Genomic DNA, 26319 nt, shown 5'->3' with positions numbered 1-26319 from the left:
ACTGTTATTTCATATTGAATATTTATTTAATGCTGGCCCTCACAGGAGGGAAACAGTAACAAAATAGTGCTCTGAAGTAGAGATTCAAAAAGAAACAAACTGCTCTATACAGTCTGTCACCTCATGGGTAAGTTTGTGGAATGGTTTCCACAATACATTTTTTAAAATTATATTTGCACAGACAACTAAGTCAACATTCGTTAAACACTTTAATAAACTGATAAAGATGGGCTGCGCTTGTCAAACATAAGCATGCAAATACGTGCGTTTTAATAGAACGACATTCGTTGGGTAAATAATTGTTCTGGCCGAAATCAGGCTATAGAATTAAGAACATACAACTGTGAGCTCATTAACATTTTGAACAAAGCAAACTGGCAATCACCAACTTTTAAAAATAGGATAACAGGCCAGCCATCACTTATCTGTAGTGAAGAGGCTAAATAAACTACAAAACCCACAATGCACTCGCACCACCCACCCCTTGCCGGTGTATTTGGATACAAAGTCAGCCTTTGCAGCTGACAGTCCGGTCCACGGAGACGGAATAGGTCTGTCTTTGACAGAAAGAGAAAGAAAAAAGGTTTCGCTTGTTATGGGCAACAGGCCAGCCACTGGACTCACATGGTAGCGATACTGCAATGATACTTTTTGAGAGGAATTTGGCTGTTTGTTCTGCGAATGGAAATATTCAGACGTAATCTTACGCCCATGCGACGAGATACAAGGCTGTTGCGATGTACAGTAAGCTACCCAAGCATGAATATTTAAAGGAATAAGACTATCGGTTGTGTTCAGATAAGGACTGGGCTACATGGACGCACTGCTGTTCATCTGTGAATTTCAAAACACGGCACAGAAGAGAAGGTCATTCGTTTTTATTATGATTCATTTTAATATTATTGTCATTACCACCGTGGACACGTTTACGCTATTGACATCAGAACGATCCTTTCAGGAAGGATTTCATCGTCTGTTTTCTATCACACAGTGACCTTACACAAGACACCCAAAGCGTTGTCATTTCGTTAAAATACATTATTTGGCGCGCCAATCGGAGGCTCCTGAATGCGTAAAAACCATATATAAGTGGACTGGGTTTTTATCTGGATGTGCGACCTACCCTGCGTATAACCTGACCAGGTCGACCAGCGACATGGTGACAGTAGAGATATACAAGGCGACAATCATGGGACCACGAAAGGAGGACGAGACGATCCCTCCGGCTACGCGTATGTGTATTTTACTTTCAAGATAAATAAGGTGTGGTGCTGTGACTATAGGTAATGGTCGTAAAGCTTTCATGACTCGACTATGGACCTGTAGCCTGTTTACACGAATCGACAAGGCAGGCAAATGTGTTCCTCGAGCGGTAAAACAGGCAGTTTGGACCAAGATGTGCAACATCCACACCGTGTAAGACTGGTTCTGCGCTTCCAGTGAACCGTTCAATCGCATCACCGGTACTCGAGGTTGTTCTCGGATGTAATTCTCATTTTAAAATGGACGTGCGCCTTCTTGATCTGTTTTACCGACCTTAAACTGGCCTACACCTTCGACTGTGTGCAGGATGTAAACATGGAAAATGGGGCTAACGACGAGTGCCCGTCAAACGGAACCGGTGGCCCATTACTGCGTGGAGGCCCGTTAGCAGCCCGCGTAGACTCCGTTGCAATCGTCACATTTTACCTGTAAGGGAAAAAAACGGATGTCTTGGTTTATGATAAGTATACATATATGGACATGGCCATCAGCTGCTAATGTGGTATCACGTGTAGAATACATTTCAAGCAACAGTCTTATCGGGCATTAAATATAAATGTAATCTGAAGAAATCGTGCTATATGATCTACGAAAACATGAAAGCCGTCAAGCTCCTGTGCATCCATCAAACCGGCTAGAAGAGACGCAAAAAACAGACGTCTGGCCAAATCCCCTGCAGGGGTGTCACGACAACCTTCATTCCAGTGGAAAGCTGAGAAAACTCCTGAACCCTTGTGGTGTTTAATAAACTCTTATTATCTTGACCATTTGCGGTGATTAAAAACCATCATAGGGACCCTAAACACGTGATTTCTTGTTAATCAAATATTCACAATGAACTCTTGTATCTTTCTAGTTGATATCTTAAATGAAAGTCAGAAAAGAAGTCTGAGCATATATGCTTTATTTTCCAGATACCTGAATGAAAGTGCCTTTATAAATACTAATATATAGAGAATGAACCACTAATAAATCTGCCACTACACTGATAAAACAGTGCCTGGGCAAGATCTCTTACCTTTCCTAAAAATAAGGTCTGAATGAGGTTGATGTGTTCTGCATGGATTTTGTGCATGAGTTGACAGAGGGTTTCCCCCAGCTGTTGAGACCACACCGCTGACCCACCGCACTCGGCCATGGAACCGTACTCAAGACTGAGCGGCATGGGCACAGGGGGAGCCGGAGGTGCCGCCCCGCTCCCCTGCACCGGCTGTGGGGGCTCGGGCGGCCCGCCCCCTCCCACCAGCCTGTTGCCGAATGTCGGTCTTGCGCCGGCTGAGAATGGCGGCAGCTGGAACTCCTCCATGCTCTCCTCCTCGGCCAGTTCGCCTGACTCGCACGTGCGGCCGCACCAGGCCGCCTCCAGCCCCTACTGGACGGCCGTGTTCGACTACGAGGCTGCGGCAGACGAGGAGTTGACGCTGCGGCGTGGAGACCTGCTGGAGGTGCTCTCCAAGGACTCTAAGGTATCTGGGGATGAGGGATGGTGGACCGGCAAGATCCAGGACAAAGTGGGCATCTTCCCCAGCAACTACGTCACACGACGGGACACCACACTGCCCCCGGACAGCCTGCTGGTTGGCGGCGAGAGCCCCCTGGAGATCGACTTTTCTGAGCTGTGCTTGGAAGAGGTAATCGGCGCAGGGGGGTTTGGGAAAGTCTACAGGGGGGTGTGGAGGGGTGAGGAGGTGGCGGTGAAGGCGGCCCGGCAGGACCCGGATGAGGACATCAGCGCCACGGCAGAGAGCGTGAGGCAGGAGGCACGCCTCTTCTGGATGCTCCGGCACCCCAACATAATCTGTCTGCGTGGCGTCTGCCTGAAGGAGCCCAACCTCTGCCTGGTAATGGAATACGCCCGTGGTGGGGCTCTCAACCGGGCACTGGCGGGGAAGAAGGTCCCGCCTCGGGTCTTGGTAAACTGGGCTGTGCAAATCGCCACAGGGATGGACTACCTCCACAACCAGACCTTTGTGCCAGTTATCCACAGGGATCTGAAGTCCAGTAACAGTGAGTATGCCTCTAAGATTAATTAAGGTTTCTTACTAGTGATGTGTGCAACAAAAGAGATACTCTGGCCTTTCTGTTTAGAGTGCTCACTGTATATGCTGTGGGCAGCTATTTGGAGATATACAATATGAGAATATGATTAGACGAGATTGAAACATACAAGTTTCTCCCTTCTTTCTCCATCGCGCTGCAATGATCACAGATCTTTTGATTAAGTGACAAGACTGGACACAAAACTTGTTGCAATGCAATGTGGGACAGTTTATTTTGGGATGGTGTGAAGCAGGCACTGAAATGCCAGAAGGCATTAAAATCTAGGAGAATGAATCAAGCCTATCTAGGTATTTTGACTGGAGTGGCTTGAGAGGGACAGTAATCTAAGAGTGGCACTAACTAACATTAGCATTTAAATAGCCTTTCTTTCTTAGTAATGGTTTTTAAATAATTCTGTTGATAAATGATTGTTAATATAACTGTTGTACATGATCTAACTGGCAGTGATTACCAACACTTATCTAACATTTAATTTAACCGTTTAACTAATGGTCACTAACTTAATGTCTGACGGCGAACGTTTTGATATAATCTGGGTATTATATCAAATGTTAATAAAGGACTTTTTGTTTGTGTAAATATTCAGTTAGACACTGAATAGGCAGAGAGATTTTGCATTGATGTAGCATTGTTGTTTCAACATTTAAGGTAAATTCCTCTTACACTTCTTAAGTTCAAGACATCTTTAAAACTGGTATTCCCATTATTGTCGTTGTGTTCCAGTGTTGTCTAGGTTGTCTTTATTGAATGATATATTATCATATTTGAGGCTTGTTCCTAACGAAGGAGAGACCAAAACAAGCGCAAAACAACCTGTCGCTAACAGGTGACACCGTTAGGCAGTGCGACCTACACCGTAGCGGCACGTGCGTACCAAGCTTCCCGCCTTGACCTTTTGACCAACTATCTTCACTAAACATTGTTTATTTATTCTTCACAAGAACCTTTAAATATAGATTCATTTTCATGCTCAAAACGATGTCCATATTTTGTGTGATACAAGCATTGCTCACATCTCATATCTCCCTTTCTCTTTAACAGTAGTGTTCAACTATTTAATCATCAACTGACAGATTTATTGAAACATTCTTCACTATCTCTTCTCATTTACTACACACAACGGTTTCAAATGTTTTCAGTGGCAGGAAGGTCTCGCCTCTGACCCGGCAGTTAGTCAATCACTGCTTACTTTTCCCCATGTGTAGTTTCATAGGGCTACGCAATTTCTGGGGAAATCCTTTTGCTCTAAAAGTTGTTTTTAATAGCTAATCGTCACTGTGTGTTTTATGTGTTCCGTGAATGTCTGTTAGATTTACTATGAATTACTTTGAATTAAAACATTGAATTAATCCAAATATCTCTGATGTGTGGCCAGCACAAATTACCGTGAGTATGACACAGGAGAGAACAGAATGAGGAACAGCAGATTCAATATTTCCAGTTGTGTGAGGCGTGGTGTGAGATCTGCCTAAAAGATTTGGTCTTCTCCCCATGTTCTCCATCATCATCCTCTCATCTCCTCAACTCAAGGATAGATGCTCCCCTCCTTAGTTTGCACAGCTATTTTTGGTCCTTTGTGCCACTTACGATTTAAAGACGTAGTTACAGCTGTTGGTGTTCTGGGCAGGGAGCAGGAAGCAGAAAAGCAGTTGTTAGCACACATGCATGTGTGTGTGTGTGTGTGTGTGTGTGTGTGCGCGGGTATGTGTGTGCGTGGGTATGTGTGCGTGTGTGTGTGTGTGTGCGTGTGTGTGTGTGTGTGCGCGCGCGGGTATGTGTGTGTGTGTGTGTGTGTGTGTGCGCGGGTGTGTGTGTGTGTGTGTGTGTGTGTGTGTGTGTGCGCACAGGTATGTGTGTGTGTGTGTGCGCGCGGGTATGTGTGTGCATGGGTATGTGTGCGTGTGTGTGTGTGTGTGTGTGTGTGTGCACGCGCGGGTATGTGTGTGTGTGCGCGGGTGTGTGTGTGTGTATGTGTGCGCACAGGTATGTGTGTGTATGTGTGTGTGCGTGCATGCGTGTGTGTGTGTGTGTGTGTGTGTGTGTGTGTGTGTGTGTGTGTGCGCGCGGGTATGTGTGTGTGTGTGTGTGTGTGTGCGCGGGTGTGTGTGTGTGTGTGTGTATGTGTGCGCACAGGTATGTGTGTGTATGTGTGTGTGCGTGCATGCGTGTGTGTGTGTGTGTGTGTGTGTGTGTGTGTGTGTGTGAGAGAGAGAGCTCCAGTGTCTGCCACTCTGGAGCCAGAGAGAAGACCCGGTGTAGTCCCCTGCCTTTGTCATGTCCGTAAAAACACACCCCTACCTCTTTCAGGAGCGGGAAGGTTCGCCTGCAGTGGCCCGGCGACTGGCCCCGCGCAGACATGACCGGGGCCAGTGGGCTGCCAGCGTTTAGAGTTACACTCACGCTCATTATCCAGGTGCTCCGAGCTCAGGTATCCTCTTCAAACTACAGCCGAACTTGGCACGGCTGCCGTGGTAACAGAGGAGGATTCCAAGCCCTGCAGCCCCTTCCTGACACCCACTGTTGCGCAGAACACCCCCCTTTACAACCTACCTTATAGTTAATGTGTGTGTGTGTGTGTGTGTGTGTGTGTGTGTGTGTGTGTGTGTGTGTGTGTGTGTTATGCTTCAAAATGGACTAATTGCGTGCCTCCACTGTCCAGAACAACAGCAGTTGTAGAACTGAGTGAGCGAGCACAGAGAGCACTGCGGGTTCATCCATCAGCTTCACCTGTCAGAACGTCCCCTAGGCAACCAGTGAGTCACGACCCATGATGCTGTAGGAGAGGTGCTAGTGCGTGACGACCTCCCTGGGACAAAGAGGTCTGATACTCCATCAAACGCTGTGATAGGTAGATTCCCAGACTGTTGAATTAGCACAGTGATACAGCCGCACTCCTCAGTGTTACCGTGGGGAAGTGGGGTGTGGAGTGTGTGTTGAGGGGGGGGGGGGGGGGGGGGGTTGCTCAGCAGTGTGTACTGGGATAATCTAATTACTGTAGCCTCATTTGGAGTGATGTCACCACTTTTTTTGGATGCTGATAGGCTACCGGTGCCGGTCAGTTCACATCGTCCGGCGGGCTGAGCTCAGCTCAGAGTTAAGAGTTACCTGCTCACCAAAAGACACAAGTGCCTTTGCCTGGCAGAGGCATGCGGATCAATCTGTGGGGTGACTCAGCAGAGTGTAACGCTAACCCCCCGATCAGCTTGCTCTGACACGCTCCTCAGGAAGCCCCCATACCTGAATCCAGTGGGCACTGATGGTTATGGGCTCCCCAGATCCACCCCCCACAGTCTGATGAATCTCAAACGCATGTTTAGGATGACAGGAGGACAGACCAGTCTTAAGAAATAGTGCTAATGACTAATGGCCACTTTTCTCCTTATCACAGCACAAGCCATTGTGACTTGTGACATTTCTCACATTTTGATTTGAAGCACAGCACAAAATGCGGAGAGGGTGAGTTTACCGGGTCCTGGTGTGTGCTGTCATTTCAAGAGTGAATGAGTTCACACAGAGCAAAGAACACAGAAACTTCTGACTTAACCCCCAACTGTTAATTAATCAAAGTTTAACTCTTGAGCTCACTAAGAAATCACTGATTTTGTTATTGAGTCACTAGGCAGGACGTTACTGTGTTACTGCGTATTTTGCCCTGGCCAGCACTGCAGAACCACTGGCACTGGTAGGCTGTGTCACTAAATATCATAGACATGTGAATGAACACATCAACCTGGCGTGAGGTGGTTCAGGGAGGAGCAGCACTTGTTAGAACAGCGAGATCAGTTTGGTTATATGTTGAAGTACATGCCTTAGGTGTTGTTTTGTGAGGTACGGACGAAAGAAAAGAGAGAGGGACAGATACGTAGAGGGAGGGAGTAAGAGGTAGGTCAGACATAGGTGGGGGGGGGGGGCATGGGGGGGGCAGACGTCCTGAGGCTGGGAACATAGCAGCGGAGCAACAATGACCCTCTTTATCACACGTCCAAGACAGAGACAGGGCCACAATGACAGGAGTCACTTGTCCAGCCGGGGGAGGGGAGGAGAGGAGAGAGTGCTGGAGCGAAGGAACAGTGGTTACATGGGCCTCATACAGAGACACGTGAGGCCAAACCATAGAGTGTGTGTGTGTGTGTGTGTGTGTGTGTGTGTGTGTGTGTGTGTGTGTGTGTGTGTGTGTGTGTGTGTGTGTGTGTGTGTGTGTGTGTGTGTGTGTGTGTGTGTGTGTGTGTGATGGGTTATGGGTCAAGATCAACAGTATGGCCTGAGAACACTAGCATCATGGGTGGTAGGATCATGGGTACACTTAATGCTCAATGTCAGACTATGTACAGCATGTGTTGGAGAGAGAGATGGACTTTTGCACTGTTAGGGCCGTCAGCACATTAATCATGTTGGCAGAAAAGCAACCATGACGTGGAAACGTGTCATGATTGTGTGTTTCTCGGTATCTGCCAGGTTTACAGGACCTCTTTATTGCCCGTGCGATAGTGAGACCAAGTGAAACCTTTAGCACTGCATTCCTGGCCCAGCACAAGGGCATCAAACCTGGGACGAGTTGGTCCAACAGCGGCAATCATACAGGCCAGGTTACAGGTGACTGCACTGCCAACACTGCCAGTGGCCTACAGTCAACACTAACATGTGTGTAGAAGTCACGCCCTATAGGTTAGCGAACCCTGGGGGGGCGGGACCGGGGAAGGACAGGGGCAGCCCCGTGGGAACATGCACACTTGTGTCCCCAATAAACTGGACTTTGGAGGTGTGTCCTTGGTTTGCCAAGAACAAGTGCTGCTTGAAAGAGCAAAGTGAAGAGAAGTCATGCAGTTCTTTTATTTTTAACTGGAGCAGATTGATGATCAGCTGAACCACACTCACACACACATGAGTATCTACCACATGTTATGTATCAGTCAGGATTGGCCACCCAGTGTCCACCACACAGATCAATAAAGCAATAAGTCGTGTCCTGGGATGGCAAATACTGAACTGTGTCTGACACCAAAATAACAAATGCAGATGACATATGTACAGGACACGCTACCTCTGAGAGAATGACATACGTACAGGACACGCTACCTCTGAGAGAATGACATACGTACAGGACACGCTACCTCTGAGAGAATGACATAGGTACAGGACACGCTACCTCTGAGAGAATGACATACGTACAGGACACGCTACCTCTGAGAGAATGACATACGTACAGGACACGCTACCTCTGAGAGAATGACATACGTACAGGACACGCTACCTCTGAGAGAATGACATACGTACAGGACACGCTACCTCTGAGAGAATGACATACGTACAGGACACGCTACCTCTGAGAGAATGACATACGTACAGGACACGCTACCTCTGAGAGAATGACATACGTACAGGACACGCTACCTCTGAGAGAATGACATACGTACAGGACACGCTACCTCTGAGAGAATGACATACGTACAGGACACGCTACCTCTGAGAGAATGACATACGTACAGGACACGCTACCTCTGAGAGAATGACATAGGTACAGGACACGCTACCTCTGAGAGAATGACATACGTACAGGACACGCTACCTCTGAGAGAATGATATACGTACAGGACACGCTACCTCTGAGAGAATGACATACGTACAGGACACGCTACCTCTGAGAGAATGACATACGTACAGGACACGCTACCTCTGAGAGAATGACACTTTCCAGGAATGCACTGCATTTGTGTTAAGCGCTGCAGTGGTGGTGCAGGGGGACGAGTGGTGGTGCAGGGGGACGAGTGGTGGTGCAGGGGGACGAGTGGTGGTGTGTGTTTAGAGGGTAACTGAAGCTGTGTGGAGCTGCAACAGTCCAAGGTTTGATCCAGACCTCACATGACCCAGAGAGAAAAAGGACACAGAGGACAGGGTAAATAGAGACCTTATCCACACACACACACACACACACACACACACACACACACACACACATATGTTCTGCATTTCCATCATGACACGTATTTCTTGAACACAAACCATTGCAGTATCCAAATACAAATTCTGCCATATAATCCCAGGGAGAATCCTTGGTCGCTAACCCACATAAAATCCATAATACATGCAGAACACACCCCTTCAAACACACACACACACACACACACATACTCACACTCCTGCACACATGCACAAAAGAGCAGATGCAGGGTTGCCAGATCTTTGCGCGCTGGGCTCTCTAGCATGGCACGCCTTGCCCTCCGCCTCGCCCGCCCCACAATGGCTGAGGCAGGGCGGGAGTGAGAGGCGTATTGTTCCCTGCCCAGCTGGGTCCAGGCCTCGGTAGCTCCGCGCGGCCTGACACCGCGGTCCCCCATCAGGCCTCCGCCTCCTGCAGCACTGCTAGCGCCGCGCTAACACACCTAGAGTCGCGACCCTCTGAGGCTTCCATTGTCCATACAAGAGCATTCACAGACCTTAAATGTGAGCTGCCTGTTACCGTAGGCCAGACCCAGGACTCCTAAATGCGTCAGTAGTGTCTTAAAAATGCCCTGACTCAGGACCTGAGACAGCAAACACTCTCCCACCTGGTTCATATTTCTGTAAATACCAGTGGCTAAAGATGTTCCCACATTAAAGGGGAAATGTTTGCTATTTTGAGTCCTTGACATTTGTATAGTCGGTGGTTGTGAAGCAGGCACCATACATGGAGCCCTCTTTATGAATTACTATTCATTCTGATGTTTCATCTAAATATCTAAACGGCTTCTGTTATATATGTTATAGAATGTTATAGAAATATAGAATTATATAATTTTGATGTTCTATATTTATATTTGTTATATTTTATGTAATTATATTTCATTTTTATATATGTATATTTTTTATATGTGATATTGGCTTTGTGTGATATTTAGTTCAATTTGATGACAGACAACAGGCTGTGTTGAACATGAACACAGAAATTTTGCCTGAAACGTTTGGTCCAGCTTTGATGTTCCTGATTGATGGGAGTGATGGACGTTATTTTCCCAGAGTTTAGATAAGGTGCGTTAGTATGGTATAAACAACACTGACGCTCATGGAATCGTGTTACATGGAATCAGGCTGGTGCTAAATGACTAAATGTTCCTGTGGGCATTTTTTTTGTCCTGGATGGGTTTGTGTGCTCTGTTGAGGTACTGGGGCAGTTCAGTTGGTCTTGATATTTGAAATAGAACCAGAAGAGTAAGAGTTGATAAAATAAATGGCTCGCCCAACATGCCCAACAGTATACTGGAATTCCCTTACTGTGATAGAAGTTACAGCCTATACAACACATAACAAACACACAATCGGTTCAAAACTGAATCTACCTGCTTTGAAGGTTTTCTTTTTTTTTTTGTAAGTTGAGATGGTATATTCTCTCCTGACAAGGTTCACAAGAACTTTATTTAACTTTTTGCTCACTGGTGATATACATAAACTAGAATGTATACATAAACCCTTTTGTTACTGAACCTGTGAGCTGTAAGACAAAGTCAACACCTTCTTCAGGAGATCTGTAGTCTGTGGGCAGTGTGATTTGTTACACCTCCTCCACGCCAAAGGCAGCGCGGCTTTGAGAGACGTGGCCGTGCTCCGGTGCCGTGTGCAGGGCGTGGAGAGTGGCCCAGAAGAGGGGGAGGAGACAGCTGGGATGGGCTCTGCTTTAATGCGTCCTCATCCCTGTCCTGTGTCCAGGCAAATTTCCCTGCAGTTCCTGGTTGGTGGTTTGCATTCCAAATAGTCTCGGCAAAGGCCTCAGTGTATCGAGCTCAGAGATCTCGGCAAAGCGCCCACAAGTTAATTGGTTGTAATATCGACACTCCATTAAACGGGAGAATTTTGACTGCACCGGTCAAAATGAGGGAGCCGGAGGAGTGGATGGTGTTTTATCTGCATCAGACGAAAGCCCAATCCGGACAGCGCTGTCACATCCAGGGCCAGATGGGTGTAACGCCGTTCTGCTGGTCCGGAGGGATGAACGACTGCAGACTGCATTGTGCAGTAGCACCATGCACAAATATCATGGTTTTACAGGGTTGGGGGTGGGCGTGATCACAAGGTGGTTAAGAGACGTTATAAACCAGTGCTAATGGGAGCTTGGGAGGCTGTACTGTCCTGTCTGATGGAGTGTACACCGTGTCTGTGGAATCTGTGGCTGATGTCTGACGTTGATGTGGAAGAAATAAAGAGCGGAGTGACCTAGATGTTGAAAACGAGGTTGAGGGAGAAAAAGGAGAAACCGTGGAGACTCACCCACAACATTACATACACTTCAACCCCCTCCCTCCCTCCCTCCCTCCCTCCCTCTCTCCCTCTCTCCCTCTCTCCCTCTCTCTCCTTCCCTCCCTCTCTGAATTGTCAATAATGCCTCTTTTCAACCCCATTAACACACATGTTCCAGGCTACATAACAAAAGTGCAAGTACAATGTGTGAACACACACACACACACACACACACACTGGTCCATAGTGCTAGCCCTGCTCCCTCCCTCTCTGTCGCTCTGCCCCTCTCTGTCTCCTCCCTGACTCTCTCCCTCTCTCACGCTTCGGAGAAACATGAGAGCGGATGCCTTAGTGGCAACAACTGGCAGCTGAGGCAGACTCCAGGGCAGTGGGAGTGTTGGAGGGGAAGGGAGTGAGGTTGATGTAAGGGATTGTCTGCAGGGCACAGAGATGAAGATGAGACATTCTCCCAGAGATCAACGAGGACAGGGAGAGGGCACACTCAATCATTGGACCAAACAAATCCCGCCTATCTTGCCACAGCCCACTTCATTGGCCTACGGCCACACTTGCCACTGACATAATGGTGTCTGTCTATAATCTTATTGGTAAGATTCTGCTTTTATATCTGGGATTGTTGTGGGTGTGATAGCTTGTAAAATCACAAGGCCCGTGTTGTAGAAATTTGATTAAACCAAATAGTAATTTCAAAAGCTATGATAAAGCTGAGCTCTACATAGGTATGATATTAGGGTTTGCTAAAAAAAAACATCTCAGAATTAAGGATGTAACTGGCAAATATAGTGTACAAGATTTTAGCAGTGGGGCCTTTGTCTACATGGGTTGTCTACAACAAGAAACCTGATTCAGCTGCAGCATAAGCTGTCCTGGGAGTGTTCCAAATGATGCCTGCTGCACCCTACTGAGTGTGTACTACTCATCAAGGCCCTTGAGGGAGGTTTAACATCTACCGAGCAAACACAGGGGAGTGAGTAAAGGAAGTCATGATTTGACACAGCACGTTTTTAAAATGACTGAGTGTGTGCTGACAGTCAACACTATCAATAAGAGGCAAAGCTGTCAGACAATCATCTCCTCTTTTGGTCTGTCTTTGATGGATTGGTGGACAATGATGAGAAATAGTGCAGAAGTGGATAAAGAAGTGACTATATGACACCTGATATGTTATATATCATATGACAATGTCCAGCAAATGGAGAAATGCCTTAAAGTGATTTTTGATGTTGCTAGATGCTTTCAAAATACACACACACACACACACACACGTGTATATGTATAAATATGTATGAATATATATATAACAAAGTACACAAATTTTCCAGAAAAACAGGACATTTTGAACATAGGTCCTCTGTCCAAAACGTCCTCTGGAAACTATGTGTACTTCACTATAGCTTTTACTAAAGTACAATGTAGTATTCACCTGGAAATGTGTGTGTGTGTGTGTGTGTGTGTGTGTATGTGTGTTAATATGTTATTGTGACCGCCTTTTTAACCATAGATTCCTGTGGCGTTTTTATTAATTGATTTATTTTCCACCTAATTATCTCCATAGTGCTAGTCATTGCCAATTCCCTATTGTGTAGCACCAGGCAACCTGCGTGAGGAAAGGCTGTTTCATCTGTTGAGACGTGTGAGCCTGTATCCTCTCTATCTTCCCAGACTGTTCTCACTCCATGCCCCGTTAGCAGCCAAACGTGCTCGGAGGAGCTCGCCGATGACTCGGGTCAGGCTGCGGGATGCCCGTGAACACGGGACTGGCCAACACCTTCACCGTCACCCTCCTGGCCGGTTGTGCCACTTGACGGGGTCCCGGCACTGAGATCTGATGCCTCTTGTAGGCCAGATCAGTTCCCAGCCGAATAAGCATGGGTCAGGGCCGAAGGTCGTCTCTCTCTCTCTCTCTCTCTCTCTCTCTCTCTCTCTCTCTCTCTCTCTCTCTCTCTCTCTTCTCTCTCTCTCTCTGTCTGTATCTGTGTGCAGGGTCGGAGGGAGGGGTGGAAATCTCCTTAGCGATGTCAAACCACGAGCACCGTGCCTGCGTGTTTGAAGCGAGCTTACTGATTTGCTTAATTTCACTGGGAGCCACGGTGGCGTGGGTGATAAATAGCGGGCGGGCGGGCACAAGTTACATGTATGTGTTTGATGTCAGAGTTGACAGGCTGACTTGCAAAACCTGTGTGACTGTGCTCTCAAATGTCATTCCAAGCGCACAACCCATTTTCAGGCATACACATAAACACACCATCACGCACACGTACGTATGGATAATGTACCTGGATGATGAGACGGACAACAAAGGTGTGGTAAATTAAACATTCACACAGAGCACACACACACTCTGACACACCCTGCTGTCCTTACAGGACACACTGAACATCTCTGTCACCTACACATGGACATAGCCTCGTCTCCATGTTTTTGCACACATGCACACCCAGACGCAGCCCTGCGGAGACAGATGTCCCGTCACAGTGACACATGTATTGAAATAGATATGGAGAGAGGGGGCCATGACAATGGATTATTATGACTGCCAGCAGCCATCTTGTCTTCTGTCATCCTCTCCTTACTGTCTGCCTTTCTTACGTCAATGTACGTAAAGTCAAAGTCAACACATGAACACACACACACAGCCACTGGAAATGAAAAATACAACAAGATGCCTCGGACAGACATTCCCTATCAGCCCTGCAAGAAAGAGAGAGAGAGGAATGAAGAGAGAGAGAGATTCAAAATTGTAATGAAGTACACAAAGTTTCCAGAGTAACAATATTTTGGATGGGGGCTATTTCCTTCATCAGTTCTGCACGCAAAGTGCTTCTGAATTAGGAAAAGGAACAGGTTTGTATTTGAAGAAGTAGATGTTTAAATCATAACATTCATTCCACGGGGTTCTAAAAAGAGTGTAGATCAGTTCTTTGAGTTTGCTAACTTCGATGCTGCCATAGCAACTACTGGCGATGCAGTCAGGTGTGTCATCAACGCAGTGTCCGCTAGCATTACGATTTACACATTCTTAAGGTGTTCAGCACACTGATCAGCAAGCGTTCTCTTGGTTTCTCCAATGTAAAGCTGAAACAGTTGACAACTCCTGCAGTAACGCACGAGGAGGAGTCTATGATAAGGCGAAGGCACGGTCCTCTCTGGCTAGCCCAGCTTCAGCCAGAGCGCCCGAATGTTGACACTCCAAACATTTCCATAGACTGCCCACACACGGAAGTTCAGAGGGAAGTGCAGATAGGAGAGAGAGAGACCCAGTGACCTGCAGCAAAGTAGCACACGCCCACACAGCCAGAGACCTGACTGCTGCTCCCTCAGACCCCCTCCTCTCTCTCTCTCTCTCTCTCTCTCTCTCTCTCTCTCTCTCTCTCTCTCTCTCTCTCTCTCTCTCTCTCTCTCTCTCTCTCTCTCTCTCTCTCTCTCTTCTGTCTGTCTGCATCTCTCTCCGTCTTCTCTTGTTACTCTTTGCCCACACCAATGAAACACACATTGCATTTACAGTATCGGGTCAGACGATTTGTCACATAATAATGAGGTTAAACATTAAGGTCAAACGATGCCACCGTGCCAGTGACCTTTGCGGTGCTTGTCCAGGCCGGGGACTATGCCCAGCGTTTCAACCCACCGTGCTAGCTTTGTTCGACTGCTTTCAAAAAAATCCTCTAAATAGTCTCACAGGAAGACCGTAACAGGCGCTCACCACGTCTGATTTGTAAGTAACGGCTCACCTATTCTTTAGAATACCACCTGGGTCGGCACGTGTGAGTGGAAATCGATGCTCGTTAGGTATTGCTGATTTACTGGCAACCTTCGTCCCCGAGCGTGACTCACCGTGTGGGTCAAAAAAGACGGTTTGAAGTGACGCCACTTACTGGCTTTCTTCAGGAATATGAAGAGCCAGAAGGAAGTGACTCAGCGGTGTGTATGGAGAACACTTGGCGTGCCTTTGTGCGGATCAGGTGGGCTGCTTAGGCCGGGCCCGGTTTCCCCTGGTGGCGTTACTAGAGGCCCGTGCAGCTCAGAGGAGACGTGGAACTGCAATGTGTGAGTGAAAAGCAGGGGTGGCATCTTCATACTTACAGCACTATGTTGAAATATTCACCCTGCACATCGAATGCAGGAGTTGGTGTGGAAGTGTGTGTGGGTGTGTGTGTGTGCGTGTGCCCCGGAGGCATGCTTAGCATGTATGGGCGAGCACGGTACAGGGTGTCTTTCAACGCCAAGGTCTTTCAAGGCCAAGGTGTTAAACATATTGGTGCTTGAGTTTGTATGTGTGTGTTTGCTATGCTGTAATTCATTGCCAGGGTGCAAAACATATTGGGTTATGTGTGTGTGGGAGTGTGTGTGTGTATGTATGTGTGACTTACCTGTCAATGTGTGTTTGTGCCTCAGGCGACAAGTGTGTGTGTTTGAGGCTGAACATGCAAATGTGTGAACATGCATGTGTGTGTGTGTGTGTGTGCGTGTGTGCGCATGTGTGTGCGTGTCAGCATGGTCCCTGCCTGAGAGATCATGTTGCTCTCCAGGGCACTGTGGTATCTTCACACGTAGCTGTGTGATGAATATTTGATAGGAACACTGTAACATTGGGACTATGCTCGCATTGAGAGAGCAGTAACCTCCCACAACCTCCCAGAATGTCCCTCCAAACATTTGATGTGGTGTTTCCCAAAATGACACTTTTCTTTTCCCTGGAACTCTGGTCCTGGAGGTGTACTACTCTTCAGTGGAACTCTAGTCCTAATGTAACACACCTGATCCTGCTCATCAAGTCCTGCAACATCTGAATGTTAGAATCAGACTCTACGGTGATGTGTGGGGCACCGTCTGGAGACGCCTCCTTTAACGCAGCCTGTTTCAACACAGTTCACCAACAAGCTTCTTTTCACTCACTCGTCTGTGTTGGAGTAAGTGAAGCATTGAACCTCTCTATGTAGTTCAGGTGCACTACTGCAGAAGAACTGGGCCCAGTGGTGTAGAACCTACAACAGTCTGCGTAAGAGTCAGGCACATACCAAGCTGTAATCCAATGCGGCTTGCATAAATAAGTAATCAAGTCCTTGGTTACACTAAATAGGTGCTGAGAAACACTTGAAATTGACTTTGCTGCTTTCCTGGACTGTGAGACAGCGTTTCAGCCCCCCCCCCCCCCCCCCCCCCACCTCATCTCCCGCATTAACACCCCATCTCCCCCTCAGTTTTGATCCTGGAGCCCGTGGAGAGGGAGGACCTGGGCGGCAGGACGCTGAAGATCACGGACTTCGGGCTGGCTCGCGAGTGGCACCGCACCACCAAGATGAGCGCGGCGGGTACCTACGCCTGGATGGCTCCGGAGGTCATCAAGCTGTCCCTGTTCTCCAAAAGCAGCGACGTCTGGAGGTGCGGGGGTGCCAAGATACCCGTTGTCGTAACATACGGTCCGCTGGGTGTAGCGGAGCAGGCGTGGGGTGCGGCGGGGGGTATCGGTGGTGGGGGGGGGGTAGACAGCCAGGTCGGAGGGGGTCGGTGTTCGTGTGCGCTCCTGATTCAGCAGAACCAACACTCGGCTGAGTGAGACACGCAGGGCCGTAGGACGCGTTAGAGTCGAACAAACTCCAGGCATCATATCTTAGGCCATGGAAGGTGTAGGTGACAGTGAGCAGGTGGAGCAGGTGGTGTCTGGGCATCCTTTAGAGCAGAGACTCTCAGCTTCGCAGTGGAATTGCGCCCCCTGCTGGATGTAAAGTCTTAATTTCTGATTTTTTTCCGTGTGTCAGTTTCGGCGTGCTGCTGTGGGAACTACTGACCGGTGAGGTGCCGTACCGGGAGATCGACGCACTGGCTGTAGCCTACGGGGTGGCCATGAACAAGCTGACCCTCCCTATCCCATCCACGTGCCCCGAGGCGTTCGTCCAGCTGCTGGGGGGTAAGAACTGACCCCCCGCACAGCCGGGCGGCTTTCTCATTCACATCCATCATCTGTTATTTTCCTTGTTCTCTTCGTCTTTCTTTTCATTTGCTTATCTTCACATCATTTTTAAAAATCCCCCCCCAGAGTGCTGGAGCCCCAACCCACACAACCGTCCCTCCTTCGGCTGCATTCTGAAGAGGCTGCTGGCCATCGAGCAGTCGTCTCTGTTCCAGATGCCCCTCGAGTCCTTCCACTCGCTGCAGGAGGACTGGAGATTGGAGATCCAGCAGATGTTTGATGAGCTGAGGGCCAAGGAGAAGGTGCAGACCACCGTGTTAGTGTTAGAAGGGTCTAGAACACACTCTAGATGTACATATAATGAATTAATGTGCTGTGGCATTAATTGTCAGTAGCCAAATCTTTAAGTAAGTTAATCCAGTTTCCAGAAATAATGTATTGATTACTTTGATTGGTCCCTTTTTAGACACCATGTCTGCACTCTTTTGAAAACGCACCACCATTTTCAGTTCTTACGAGGTTTTCTTTGAGTAAACCATAATTTTTTTTTTATTTTAGCATTTACAAGAAATAATCTGTTTAGGAATGGACGAGGAAAACATCCAAGAAGTCACGGTCAAATTCGGCTAACATCTGTTACCTGTTATAATGCACTTATTTTCTCCAGCACCATCAAAGTATTGACTGGTGTGCTCCAACTCCTGCAGGAGCTGCGTTCCTGGGAGGAGGCCCTGGCCCGGGCGGCGGAGGAGCAGAGGGAGCAGGAGGAGGTGCTCAGGAGGCGCGAGCAGGAGCTGGCGGAGAGGGAGATCGACATAGTGGAGAGAGAACTGAACATCATCATCCATCAGATGTACCAGGAGAAGCCGCGTGTCAAAAAGCGCAAGGGCCACTTCAAGAAGAGTCGCCTCATCAAACTGGGCCGTGACAGCAACTGCATCAGCCTGCCCTCTGGTGGGTGAGGCGGGAAACGCACAAGGGGAAACCAAACAGTATGTGTAAAAACTGTAACACTGTAATAATGTTCGACTGTGTCTGACCATCTGTGTCCATTTCTTGCTCAGATTTTGAGCATAAGATCACGGTGCAGGCCTCTCCCAGCGTGGATAAGAGGAAAACCCAGGGCAGTGAGAGCACTACACCTCCAGCCAGTCCCGGGGTCATGCCCCGTCTCCGAGCAATCCGCTGTGAGTAGACATCTTCCAGACGAGGCCCTTACAGACCCCTCCCCTGTCCTTGGTTGTCCCAGTGTCAACCCTTCCTGAGCACTTTAACTAAAAGCTTTATAACGCCTATGACCTGGCACAGAGCTGCTAGGAACTGCACACAAGTAAGAAGTGGATTGGCTGGGATTTGAGGTCTGGATTAAGAACTTTTGAGGTTTGAGATCTGGATTAAGAACCTTTTAGGTTTGAGATCTGGATTAAGTACATTTGAGGACTGAAGCCTGGATTAAGAACCTTTGAGGTTTGAGATCTGGATTAAGAACCTTTGAGGTGTGAGAACTGGATTAAGTACTTTTGAGGTTTGAGGCCTGGATTAAGAACCTTTGAGGTTTGAGATCTGGATTAAGAACTTGTCTCGATGAGCATTTTAGAGTGAGTAAATTCTGCACATTTTCACCCAACTCATGAGGAATTGGCTGTTTAGCTGGTGAGTGGGATTAAGTGTGTGATGTAAAGAGCAGTGGGGTGTGGTTAATGACCAGTTAAGAACAGCGTCTCCCAGTCCTGCTGCTGGAGTTCCCCTTTAAGTGCAATTCACAGATCACTTACCTCAGGTAAACGCCAAACCCTTCATGAGCTTCAATGGGGACACTTAATTAGCCAGGAGCACAAACGTGGTCCTAGCTAGAGTTTCTTATAGAAAGATCTGCATGAACCAATCATGACCAAACTGCTCCCCTGACCTCCAGTGACCCCCAGCGATGGGAGGAACACGTGGGGACGCACGGCCATGTACAAGAAGGAGGAGCTGGCAGGGAGCAAAAAAAAGGTGCGGACCTGGGGTCCCAGCTCCACCCACCAGAGGGAGCGGGTGGGCGGGGAGGACAGGTAGGCTGGCAGCCACACCCCCACACACCTGCTGCACTGCAAATGCGTTTCGTGTTGATGCACTTGAGCCTTTAGCGTGTAAGTGGTGTATTTGTCACAGGTTAAAATCGCTTGGGGAAGGGAAGGTGTGGTCCTCCAGCGCTCCCAACCTGGGCAAGTCACCCAAACACGCCCCTATAACCGCCGGCTTCTCCAGCCTCAACGAAATGGGTGAGTGGGTCTTTCCTCACACACCTGGGCCGGGTATTCAGTGCCCTACAGCCACTGATTGGCTCACTCGGGTCATGTCATGTGATCTCCATGTTGGCCACATGACCACACCCTCACCGCTCCTCCCCTGCTCGTAGAGGAGCACTGCGAATTGGAAGAGCGCTCCGCTCCGGAGGGCAGCAGCAACGGTGCGACGTCGGAGGATAGCGGCCACGCCTGGGTGGGGGTGGGGCCTGGCGTGGGCTCCCAGGATTCTGTGCGTCGCTGCGGTCAGAGGAAGAAGAGCGACCTGCTGCTGCTGGGCTGCGCCTCCATCCTGTCTGCCGTGGGCCTCGGAGCAGACCTCCTACAGCTGGGCAGGCTGCAGGTACGAGAGCACCGGCCTCCCTCTTCAGGACTCTTCAGGACTCTTCAGGGTCTCGGGAAGATTCGGGTCTAGACAAATGATTGGCTTTTAAACATCTCTAATCACATTCCAGATCTCAGATTTGGGCTGAGGTTGTAGAGGAATAGCAGATTGTAGATGAAATAGTTGATGGGATGAAAAAGTGATGACTTTTTGGCTTCTTTCACCTCAGTAGCCTGGTGGAGTAGGTGACACTCGGTTATATCCAGTGCTTAATTTGTAAATCAAATGATGCCGGAACGCAAACAGCGGACAACATAAAATGTTACCGGATCGAGGCAGACAGTTACCGGAATGCACGCTTCAAAATTGAAGAGTTCCCGGATCCTGTTCCGGCAGGATCCGGCTCAAATTAAGCCCTGGTTATATCCATATTAGGAACCTCCTCCATATTAGATACTTGTCCACCTGGTGTATGTTTGAGTTAAGTTGCTAGAATTATTAAAATGTATTTAAGTATTTAAGTGAATGCATATTTAAGTGTTTTTGCAGATGAAAATATTTCAGGGAGCACACAGTGAGTTATGGGTCATGGTTTAGGTCTAATTAGCACTACTGTGGACGGTGAAGTTCATGCTATGTTAGAATTAGTGCCATGGATCTGGCAGGCTTGTGTTCACGTGTCTAACCTGCATCCTTCTGGTTTGTATTCTGGTGGTTTGATATGAGATTGATTCAGAACCCCCCCCTCCCCACCACCACTGCATGTCACAGGAAACACTGTCATCTAATATCTAATATTTCCACTGTGATGTTTCCCTGTGGACTGTGCTTATTAACTGCTTATTACTAATTACTTTTCATCCCATTAGCTAGTTTTCCTATTGTCATCACCAGCAAGAACTTTAATTTTAATGGAACTCCTAAAACAAACCTGATTGAATTTGATGTGTAATATAGTGTGTGATATATTACACATGGGATGAATACACTATAATTTGATGTGTAATATAGTGTGTGATATATTACACATGGGATGAATACACTATAATTTGATGTGTAATATAGTGTGTGATATATTACACATGGGATGAATACACTATAATTTGATGTGTAATATAGTGTGTGATATATTACACATGGGATGAATACACTATAATTTGATGTGTAATATAGTGTGTGATATATTACACATGGGATGTGGTGGTTCTACAACACTAAGGTCATCGGATCAGTTCCCAGTAAGCACACATGCTTTCAGACAGATAAATATATATGTGAGATGCTCAGAATATGAACTTCTGCCAAACGCTAAAAATTAATGTAATTGGAGATAAACTTGCTTCATATGCTATGCATATATATATATATATATATATATATATATATATATATATATATATATATATATATATATATATATATATATGGAGAACTTTCCCTGTGGTGATGTTCATTTATGAATTAGTGAGTTAATGTTACATATTACTATGGTACATATACACTCACCAGCCACTGTATTAGGTACACCTTGCTAGTACCAGGTTGGACCCCCTTTTGCCTTCAGAACTGCCTTAATCCTTCATGGCATAGATTCATCAAGGTACTGGAAACATTCCTCAGAGAGTCTGGTCTATATTGACATGATAGCATCACGCAGTTGCTGCAGATTTGTCGGCTGCACATCCATGATGTGAATCTCCCATTCCACCACATCCCAAAGGTTCTCTATTGGATTGAGATCTGGTGACTGTGGACATTGTCATGTTCAAGAAACCAGTCTGAGATGATTCACGCTTTATGACATGGCGTATTATCCTGCTGGCAGTAGCCATCAGAAGATAGGTACACTGTGGTCATAAAGGGATGGACATGGTCAGCAACAATACTCAGGTAGGATGTGGCGTTGACACGATGCTCAATTGGTACTAATGGGCTCAAAGTGTGCCAGGAAAATATCCCCCACACCATTGTACCACGACCAGCCTGAACCATTGGTACAAGGCAGGATGGATCCATGCTTTCATGTTGTTGACACCAAATTCTGACCCTACCATGCGAATGTTGAAGCAAAAATCAAGACTCATCAAACCAGGCAACGTTTTTTCAATCTTCTATTGTCCAATTTTGGTGAGCCTGTGCAAATTGCAAGTTTCCTGTTCTTAGCTGACAGGAGTGGCACCCGGTATGATGGTCTTCTGCTGCTGTAGCCCATCCTCCTCAAGGTTCGACATGTTGTGCGTTCAGAGATGCTCTTCTGCATGTCTCTGTTGTAATGACTATCATTACAATTCTATCAGCTCGAAGCAGTCTGGCCATTCTCCTCTGACCTCAGGCATCAACAAGGCATTTGCACCCACAGAACTGCAGCTCACTGGATATTTTCTCTTTTTCGGACCATTCTCTATAAAACCCTAGAGATGTTGTGCGTGAAAATCCCAGTAGATCAGCAGTTTCTAAAAGCCCATCTGGCACCAACATGCCACATTCAAAGTCACATAAATCACCTTTCTTCCCCATTCTGTTGCTCAGTTTGAACTGCAGCAGATCGTCTTGGCCATGTCTACATGCCTAAATGCATTGAGTCACTGCCATTTGATTGGGCAGTTGGACAGGTGCCCCGTAATGAGCACTTGGACAGGTGTACCTAATAAAGTGGCCAAGTGTAAATTCCTAATGGCGATGTAACTACGTGGTGGTGGTGTCTTTCTGTCACCACATAACTGCAAGGCGACGTTGGGCTGCATGTGCAGGTGAGTCAGGACGAGCAGGACACGCGGGACGAGCCGCGGAGGAAGAAGGAGGGCCTGTTCCAGCGGACCGGACGTTTCCGCCGCAGCACGTCCCCGCCCAGCCGCATGCTGTCCCTGTCCGTGTCCCACGGCCGCCGCCACGACTCCGCCCTGCCCTGCTTGGACCCGTCCCCCTCCGTCACCCTCCTCTCCCTCTCCTCTCTCTCCGACTGCAACTCCACCAAGTCCCTGCTGCCCTCCGACCCGGACGAGCCCCCTCCCACCCCTGTCGGGCCCCTCCGGCCACCCTCGCCCGCCGCTTCCCTGAACCCCCTCCTGGACCTGCGGGCGGAGAGCTTCAAACGCGAACCCAACCAGTCACTCACCCCCACCCACGTCTCCGCTGCCATGGCTGTGAAACGCGGGCACCGCCGCACGCCGTCCGACGGAGCCATCCGGCCCCGGGCGCAGACGGTGGTCGGGCACCGCCGCTCACCCTCGGATGGCAGCATGCCCATCCCCCCCGTACCTGCCCCCCCCTGTACTGCGGCACATACAGGTGGGTGTCTCCAGACTCGCTATGATAAAGGCTCACGTGAACGCTTTAAATTGTTTCAGTACTCAGTACTAATTAAAGTATGCTGCTATGTAATCATATTCAAGTGGTTAAGTTAATCTTAGAAATTACCCTTTGAAATCCTGTAAGAAAATTTGCGTTATTCTCGTACCTCTCGGTTGCATACGTGTGTTTTTGTGTTTTCTTCAAGGTTCTTGTGACACTCTGGAGATCCCCCGTCTGCCCGACCCTGCGAGCGTCTACCCCGGGGTGCACCGGCGAAAAGCGCCCCCTCCCCCCCCGGCTGCGGACGACTGCGCCGGTGCAGCCCTGGAGCGACCCAAGACGCTGGAGTTTGCCCCCCGACCCCGCCCGACGCCGGCCCGGCCGCGACCCGACCCCTGGAAGCTTTCTTCGCTGTCCAGGACCGTCAGCTCGTCGCCGGGCAGCAGCTGCGACAGCCCACTGGGCTCCGGGGACAGCAGCGTGAGTGGAGGGGGCGGCCCCACCCGTCAGACCCTGCTGGACATGGACATGGAGGGTCAGAGCCAGGACAGCACCGTGCCCCTGTGTGGACAGAACGCCCCGCCCACACTGTGTGGACAGAACATCATATAGGCACGCGGCAGGCTGGTTACCAAGGCCTCCGGTTGGCCCCGCCTACTTTGCCATGCCCACTCTTGTGTTGCGACACGGCTGTTTCCAGACCAGTTTTGGGTAGAGTGTCTCAGAAACCAGGGCTGCCCTGATAGTCAAGGGTGAGATACTGTGGTACTCCAGTTATGGCATAAATGACCTTAATTTATTGTTCATAACCACTGCAGTAACTCGTTCTCAAAGCAGAAGCATTTTTCTGGGGTCCGTAGTGTGAAATGCTCTTGAGTGGTACTCAGAGCAGGTCAGGGCAATCTACCCTGATCGCTGCGTGTACTCTAGTCCATGAAGCCCCTGTCCATGTTCCCATCAATCAGTGACTCCTTCATTCCTACAGGAAAGTTTGTATGCTTGTATGTGTTGCTTCAATACATTCTTTAATCATTTCTTTTTATAACCAGGAATATATGTATGTAACACACTGCAATGGCAAGTCAAGCCCCACCCCATTTACTGTAAGCCCCACCCCTTTTTTCCTGATGCATTTACAGTAAGATATTACAATGACAAAACAATAGATGTACATATAATATTTTTATTTTGCTGTTTTTAAAGTATAGACTGAACGTCTTAAGCTAGTCTCTCTGCTAGACGTAATCAGGAGGCAGGAAATGTCTAAATATGAAGCCCGGCTGACCCATGCTTTGTACTGAGGCCCCCTCTGTTTCTGTTACATGGTGTACAGTACACACTGCTTGTATCTGAGAGCGTGGGTGAGGGTGTGTGGGTGTGTGTGTGTGTGTGTGTGTGTGTGTGTGTGTGTGTGTGTGTGTGTGTGTGTGTGTGGGTTTTGTTCTGTGTGGACAGAAGAACGACAGGAGTCCTGGTACAAAGACAGAGAGTGTCGGGAGAACTCCACAGTGCCAGTCAGCTGCCATCCTGTTTTGGGCCAAAACCCCCTGTGACACACCTCCCCGCTCCGCCTCCCAGAGTGATCGGAGAGCTCCCACGGCCCATTCTGAGGAACATCGTGAGCCTAGAGAAGGGGTCAGGACAGTTATGGTCAAATGAGGGTCTCCGTCGATTTGCAATAAATCACAAAACATGTACTACCTGTTTTCTGTTAGCTCTGTTCACCTAACAGCCATTCAGACACACTTCCTTACCTCTTTGAGCCAGACTCCAAATACTCTTCCTCCGCCTACGTACTGATCTGAGAACAAGGGGCTGTTACGTTGGAAAGAAGCACTCTGTGCCTTTCTGGGCACCACTGCTGCAGCCAGAAGGGGGCGCTGTAGTCAGAGGACTGACACAACAGAGGAAAGAATATGCGATGACATCATAATTTTCCTGTTTTAGAACAAGGAAATTTGGACATTTTGCAGTTTATGATGTTGAACAGAGCTTGAAGACATTTTTAAGCTCAAAGGTTCAACCTGGTTATTTGACAGTATTTTTGGACTGTCTGTTGGTGAGTGTGTTTGTGTGTGTGAGCGTGTGTGTTTTGTGTGTTCTTAGCATTATGATTTGTATGGGGGTGACTCTGGAGGGGCGAGACACAAAACCCAGATATATCCTGTGTGAAAAACACTAAGAGTATTTATTAAAATTATTGTTATGATTGAAATAATGATTTATTACTACAGTTCATTTGTCAGCTTCCTCATTTTATGGTATTTTGCTTGACCCTTCAACTTCAAGAACCATCACATAACGATATCGTAGCAATTACACAACTAAACAGCACAATAGCATCCTTAATGCTCATTTTGTGAATGTTGCTATTACCTGGATTTTTATATCTGTCAGTTTAGCAATATACCTTTTTTTTAAATGTAAGGTTTAAATGTAGGCTAGGGTGTTTAAGTAAAGTGTTTTTTGTTGTGTTGTGAGGGAGGTGATTTGAAATATGTCCTGTAGAACAGATCCAGATGGGTTTAAAGCCAAGAAAAAAGGCATTTTGGTCAGTGTTGAAAATAAGAATGTGACATTTGAAAATTATCCACTAGAGGTCGCCAAATCTACACCAAATCTAGCTTAGATCACTGTTTATAAGTATGCCTGTGTGTTCGTACGAACAAAAAAATATAAAAATGTAAAATGATTATTCCACCCAAACGAAGTCAGGCTCAAATACGGCTTATTACAGACACACTAATTGTTGAAATGTGTGAAGAGTGTTGTTTCCTTTTGCTGGATAAGAAAGGCAAACAACTAAACAGTAAACAAATAAACAATAAACAAATAAACACTTGAAAGCCAACCATGTGGCTGCAAGGCGAGCTCAATTCAAGAAAACTGACCTCCATGTTGTCCCATCACCAGCTGATCAGGTGAATTATGGAGCAAAACAAACAAACCTA

The 26319-nt window shown here is 47.8% G+C and overlaps 1 protein-coding gene across 1 annotated transcript; it reads left to right on the top strand.

Moving 5' to 3' along the window:
- Window positions 1-512: 512 nt before the first annotated feature.
- Window positions 513-25586, top strand: map3k10 (mitogen-activated protein kinase kinase kinase 10). The gene is made up of 11 exons (XM_076990259.1): window positions 513-3270; window positions 16755-16935; window positions 17313-17461; window positions 17591-17766; window positions 18172-18418; window positions 18529-18651; window positions 19380-19518; window positions 19619-19728; window positions 19866-20095; window positions 22828-23365; window positions 23574-25586. The coding sequence occupies exons 1-11, from the start codon at window positions 2400-2402 to the stop codon at window positions 23978-23980; spliced, it is 3171 nt and encodes a 1056-aa protein (XP_076846374.1). The 5' UTR covers window positions 513-2399; the 3' UTR covers window positions 23981-25586.
- The last annotated feature ends 733 nt before the right edge of the window (window positions 25587-26319 follow it).

The sequence above is a fragment of the Brachyhypopomus gauderio genome, chromosome 2, assembly GCF_052324685.1.
Source record: "Brachyhypopomus gauderio isolate BG-103 chromosome 2, BGAUD_0.2, whole genome shotgun sequence".
NCBI lineage: Eukaryota > Metazoa > Chordata > Actinopteri > Gymnotiformes > Hypopomidae > Brachyhypopomus > Brachyhypopomus gauderio.
This window is presented reverse-complemented; position numbering and strand designations above follow the sequence as displayed.

Excerpts from the sequence above, each read along its gene's own strand:
- map3k10 (XM_076990259.1), top strand. The coding sequence starts at position 2,400 with ATGGAACCGTACTCAAGACTGAGCGGCATGGGCACAGGGGGAGCCGGA. Across the intron at positions 18,419-18,528 it reads CTGCATCAGCCTGCCCTCTG|ATTTTGAGCATAAGATCACG; the intron begins GTGGGTGAGGCG and ends TTTCTTGCTCAG. Across the intron at positions 19,729-19,865 it reads CTCCAGCCTCAACGAAATGG|AGGAGCACTGCGAATTGGAA; the intron begins GTGAGTGGGTCT and ends CCCTGCTCGTAG.